The following is a 6,000-nucleotide window of genomic DNA, read 5'->3' on the forward strand; positions in this document are numbered from 1 at the left end:
TCTCTCTCTCTCTCTCTCTCTCTCTCTCTCTCTCTCTCTCTCTCTCTCTCTCTCTCTCTCTCTCTCTCTCTCTCCCACTCCTCTCCTTCTCTCTCTCACTCCTCTCTCTCTCTTTCTCTCTTCCACTCCTCTCCCCCTCTCTCTCCCACTCCTCTCCCTCACCCTCTCTCTCTCTCTCTCTCCCCCTCTCTCTCTCCCCTACTCCCACCCCTCTCCCTCTCTCTCTCTCCCTCTCTCACACACTCCTCTCCCTCTCTCTCCCACTCCTTTCCCACTCTATCCCACTCCTCTCCCGCTCTCTCCCACTCCTCTCCCTCTCTCTCACACTCCACTCGCTCTCTCTCTCCCACCCTTTTCCCTCTCTCTCTCCCTCTCTCTCCCACTCCTCTTCCTCGCTCTCCCACTCCTCTCCCTCTCTTTCCCACTCCTCTTCCTCACTCTCCCACTCCTCTCCCGCTCTCTCTCCCACTCCTCTCCCCCTCTCTTCCACTCCTCTCCCTCTTTCCCCCCACTCCTCTCCCCCTCTCTGCCACTCCTCTCCCTCACTCTCACACTCCACTCCCTCCCTCTCTCTCCCACCTATCTCCCTTCCCCACCACTCCCCCTCTGTTAAGGGAACTGTTAAGGACTGACAGTTTACTTTTGAATTTAAAACGGCTTCCCGAGAGTGTAGCATGTACAAATCTGATTTGAAGTGAGCCGACGGGAGGGGTGTAAAGGTCGCTGCATGTGCAAATATGCATGCAGGCAGGCCTTTGCCAGGTAAATAGGGTGAGTTTTAAATGCTCCTACCTGGTTTTATGTAGAAACCAGTGGTTAAAATGAAAATGTTGCTGTTTGGGCATGTTTTATCACCCTCCGCTTCCCCTCCCATTATGCTGCCTCCCCTTCATCATGCCGCCTTCCCCTCCCCTCATGCTTTCTTCACTTCCCCTCATGCCGCCATCCCCTCCCCTCATGCTGCCTTCCCCTTTCTCACGCTGCCTCCCCTTCCCCGCCCCTCACGCCACCTTTACTTTCCCTCACGCCGCCTTCCCCTCCTGCCACCTTCACTTGCCCTCATGCCACCATCCCCTCCCCTCACGCTGCCTTCCCTTTCTCCCGCTGCCTTCCCTTCCCCTCACGTTGCCTTCCCTTCCCCTCACGTTGCCTTCCCTTCCCCTCACGTTGCCTTCCCCTCCCCTCACACTGCCTTCCCCACTCCTCATGCTGCCTTCCCTTCCCTTCATGCTGCCTTCTCTTCCCCTCATGCTTACCTACGAACAACCCCCCCTCCCCACTATCCACCCCCATGGATATCTCTAAGCGGTGTTCGTGTGCTGCATTAATGTGCCGTTTTATCGTACCCATTTTGTTCAATCCTGCACTACCCCCCCCTCCCCCCCGCTCCCTACTCATTTCTCCACAAGTCCCACCACCAATTGCAAGTTGAGAACCCTTCCCTCTCTCTTTCCCCCTCAAATCCCCATCCCAAAGGTAGGTCCAGAACCCCCTCCCCTCATGCTTACCTCCTCAAAAACCCTTTTCACCTCACTCGTTTCCCTCCCCCTCCACTCCTCTTCCCCCCTCCTCTCTCCACCATCCTCCTCGCTCCCACCCCACCCCCTCCCGGAGTGTACAGCAATATTTGGTGACACGTCACTTCCTCACATCCCCCCTCCCTCACTCTTCCCCTCTTCCTCTCCCCCTCCCAGCTTCCCCACCCCTCCTCACTCCCCCTCCCGTCTCTTTCCCCCATGACTTTCTTCTCTCTCCCCCCCCTCCTCTCTCCCTTCTCTCCACCCTCTCACCCTCCTTCCCTTAATAACCCAGTCAGCGAAGTGACGGGTTTTATTTGCTCGTATTTAATATTTCAAAGGTTCAAAAAAAGAGATAAATGTGTTTGTTTCTCTAACAAAGTTCTGGACCTGTCTCCTGTGCACAGATGGACGAACCCCGAGTCTCGACCAAAACTCTGCAAATCCACGGATCATGATCTCCCAGGACCTCAGTAGGGCAACTCTAACCAGGACCAACCAGCCCTACCCAAAACACCCCCATCGGTTTGATGTTTATCACCAAGTTGTTTCCTCTGAGAGTTTCTCATCCGGCCGTCACTACTGGGAGGTCGATGTGAGTTCGAGTCATTGGTGCAGAATCGGAGTCTGTTTAAACTCCATGGGGAGGAAAGGGAAAGGGAATGAGTGCTGGTTGGGAGGGAATCCTGAGTCGTGGTGTTTACAGAAACGGGATAACAAATATACAACATGTCACAACATGCAAGGGACCTTCCTGTCGGTACCGGGGGACCCTAAACGGGTTGGGTTCTTCTTGGATTGTGAGGCAGGAGAGTTGAGGTGTTTTGGGGATTCGGGGGTCCTGCATGTGTTCAGGGGGAACTTCATGGTCCCCGTTAAACCTGCTATTGGGTTTTATTACTACGCTGACGACACCGTGCGTTTCTGCTCCTTGTGATGATTCCGTTCTGTTCATGATGAAAGTTTATTTGTTGAGATATACAAAGTGAAGGTTATTTTGGGTTCAAATCTATAAAATAATTTACTTGTGATTATAACGATGTATTTACGATCTGATTGCTGATTTGTTAATAAAGTTTATAAAATGAAATACATTTTTTGTACACGATTGGATCTTAGTTTTGACCCAGGAAACCCGTAACCCAAGCGGCTCCGACTCTTCATTCAGCACCTCGAGGGCCCCCAAAAGGATATCTAAAGTCTCCGCAAAGATGACTGCATCATCTGCAAAATCCAGGTCAGCGATCTGGACATTCCCAAACGATGCACCGCAGCTTGATCTCTCCGACATCCTCCCTAGAATTCAATCCAAACAAGTGCTGAAAATTGTGGGGGTCAGTACACACCCCTGATGAACTCCAGTGACAATGGGAAATAAGTCGGAGGTGGGATCACCACATCTCACAGCACTCTCAGTACCAGAGTACAGTTCAGACATCAGATTGATCAGTTCTGGGGGCAATCCACGAAGACCAATAATCCTCCAGAGGGCATCCCGATTCACTGAATCGGACGCTTTGCAGAGATCAACAAAGGCTGCAAGCAGCCCCTGCCAAAACTCTCGTCTGCGTTTGGTGAGGAACCAAAGAGCGAGGATACGGTCAATCATTGACCTCTTTGGTGTAAAGCCTGACTGCTCTGGACGCTGGTGCTCAAGCAGATGGTGGCGAACCCTATCAAGAATTATCCGAGCACAAACCTTGACCCGGCACTGTGAGCAGCGTCACCCCTCGGTAGTTGTTGCAGTCATGGCGATTACCCTTCCCTTTTCAGAGAGGGGCAACAAGGCCCTTCTTCCAATCAGTTGGGATGATGCCTGTGTTCCAGGCAGAGCACATAACTGCATGCAATGACACGAGTGCAACATTTCCACCAGCCTTGAGAAGTTCAGCATGGATGCCTCAGATCCCTGGATCTGATCCCTGGATCCCTCAGAAACATTCTTTCCCCATGAGGGGAGTTTCACACTCGTTTGATTAAAACCTTTGCCGTTTCAGCAGTTTGGGTTGAAAACCGCACCCATGCTGAGTTTCATAAAAGGCTTGATTCTGTATAGACCAAGCAGAGATTGTCTCAGACAGTCACTCCGCACGTGCGAATAAACGATCTTTTACATGTAACAAGGAGTGATTTGATTTTTCGCTAACACCTTCAATCAGAGTTGAGCAGGCGCATCATAATTATTGAGTTAAAGGTACAATTTGAGTCTGGGATGTCAGAAGCTGGTAATGTCAAAAGAGCCAAGTATGAGTGACTGATTGCGAAGATGCACAAAGAAGGATACGCTAATGACTTATTTAATGTGGAAATTAGAGTATGGGGATTAGTTGGTTGGTCAGCCGATAGCATCGCAAAAAATCTCAGCCTGACAAGTGGAGACAGAACGAGACTTTTGAAGGCGTGGTGATCGGCTGCTGAAAAGGCATCATCATGGATCTGGTTTGAAAGAGAAGACGCTGACTGGTCATCAGGAAAACACCTCTCTAATCACAAAGCTTCGCAGTCTTGATTGGAACGTGGCTCATTTTTGAAGTAAATGGTTCTAACCACCCCCACCTCCCGAAATATAACAATAATGGGAAAAAGTAAGGTGGAAAGCATAAGTACAGGAATAGGTCGTAGAGAGAGCTGCGTGAGGCAAGTGTGTAGAGCTTTAATATTCGACTCCTTGCTCGAATTGCGGCATTTCCAGATGATACAGCAAGTGGAGTACAATGCGGTAAATCCGGTTAAACCAAACACGAAAGACAAAACAATGGCAACGAAAGCAGATGCGGCGGAGGAGGTCTCACAAGAGGAGCGAGTCACAGTTGTGGACAGGCACGCGCTGTTGTGCACAGTAACTGAGTCGTTATAAAACTCGAGGTACATCGTGACCATAGGGCAACTGATGCTGAGGAAGAACCCGAGGATCTCGACCAGAAAGAAGAATTTTAGGGCGCTTTGCCTACTAGCCATCAGAGCGACGTATGTGTATGGCCAAAACACGGCACAATGTCGGTCAACGTACATGATCCAGGTGCTGAGGAACTGATGTACAAGCGCGAACTCCAAACAAAACATTTGCCACAGACATTCAGCAAACGTGATCTCTATGCGATGTGCTAGCGTGTTGTTAAGGATGCAGCATATCCCAACGATTCCCCAGCACGCATCGGCTAATGATGAAATACTGATGTAGAGCAGCATGGGTTTGTGGAACCTGCGGCATCCACATGACATGATAATGCCCGCGTTGAAAAGGAGTGAAAGGAACGCAATGGAAGTAAAAATTCACAACAAAACGATCCTTCCCTCATCCAGAGAGAACTTCCACAAAATGACCGTATGTGGTGTCCGCCCCAAAATTGTAGTGTTCATTGTTGTCTTCCTGTATAAACACATTGTGTTGACATGCGAATTACTTTCAAAAATCATTCCCATATTTGTAAACATTGCAGGCCAATGGTTATTAAATCTTCAGGATTTCAAAACATGGTACAATACAATAGTAATCACCACGTTTATATCGCCTGATGTTAGGGTTAGGGTTAGGGTTAGAACTACTCTTGATATCTATCTACATATATAAAGTTGAAAGTGAGTCTGTCTGTGTGTCTGTGTGTGTTTGTCTGTGACCTATGCACGCGAAAAGTACTGGACTGATCCTCACCAAACTTCACATGCTGACAGAACATGCACCCGGGAGTGTCCCGATGCAAAAGAATTGTACTTCCGACTTGCGGTTTCCGAATTATGACATAATCACCTGATTTCGTAACGTTAATTTTTCAAGTTCAGCCGATTGACATGGGGCCAACGCCACTTGCAATAGAATGAAAAAATAATGCTAGTCAATTGAAGACAATGACTTCCGACTTCCCGGTTTCCGAATTATGACGTCATCACCTGATTGCGTAACGTTAATTTTTCAAGTTCAGCCGATTGACATGGGACCAACAGAATTTGCTAGAGAATGAGAATTCATTAAGTCGCAAATGATGACATGAAACCAGCCTCACATTGTTGAGGCATTATGGTTTTTTTATCTGATGCGGCAATAAATCTTAACATTTTTGAACTCGAGTCTTCTGCATATAAAACATGGCGGGGAAAATATAATATTACAGTAGAGATGAAAAAAAATAATAATGGTGGCAGCCTCTACAATTTTACAATTAACTGTGACATATACTCCTTCAGACCTGCCGTCATCCACATGATTCCTGTGCGGAGCACGGGTATCCCTGCTAGTATATATATATATATATATATATATATATATATATATATATATATATATATATATATATATATATATATATATATATATATATATATATACAAACATATAAAACGAAAGAAGCACTTTGACACCATGACACGACTGTGACGTCACGTACATAAATTATACCAACACATCACCTCCAAACTTGGAGGCATCCATATGGTCCTCAAGACTTTGCAGACTGAGATTAAAGCCTATGGTCACGAAGAGATGAAA

At 47.8% G+C, this 6,000-nt stretch overlaps 2 protein-coding genes across 2 annotated transcripts in view; one reads left to right on the forward strand and one right to left on the reverse strand.

Moving 5' to 3' along the window:
• LOC147033446 (E3 ubiquitin-protein ligase TRIM11-like) overlaps nt 1–2,611 on the forward strand; it is a 59,593-nt gene extending 56,982 nt beyond the window's left edge. Inside the window, exon 8 of the mRNA XM_085871632.1 lies at nt 1,925–2,611. Within this exon, the coding sequence (XP_085727758.1) occupies nt 1,925–2,454 (530 nt within the window). The 3' untranslated portion in view covers nt 2,455–2,611. The remainder of the gene's footprint in view (nt 1–1,924) is intronic.
• A 1,393-nt stretch (nt 2,612–4,004) lies between these two features.
• On the reverse strand, nt 4,005–4,739 carry LOC147033447 (olfactory receptor 1L3-like). The gene has a single exon (XM_085851581.1). The coding sequence runs from the start codon at nt 4,737–4,739 to the stop codon at nt 4,005–4,007; it is 735 nt and encodes a 244-aa protein (XP_085707707.1).
• Between the last annotated feature and the right edge of the window lie 1,261 nt (nt 4,740–6,000).

This window comes from Eptatretus burgeri, chromosome 2, assembly GCF_056783735.1.
Source record: "Eptatretus burgeri isolate ZD-2024b chromosome 2, Ebu_testis_v1, whole genome shotgun sequence".
Taxonomy (NCBI): domain Eukaryota; kingdom Metazoa; phylum Chordata; class Myxini; order Myxiniformes; family Myxinidae; genus Eptatretus; species Eptatretus burgeri.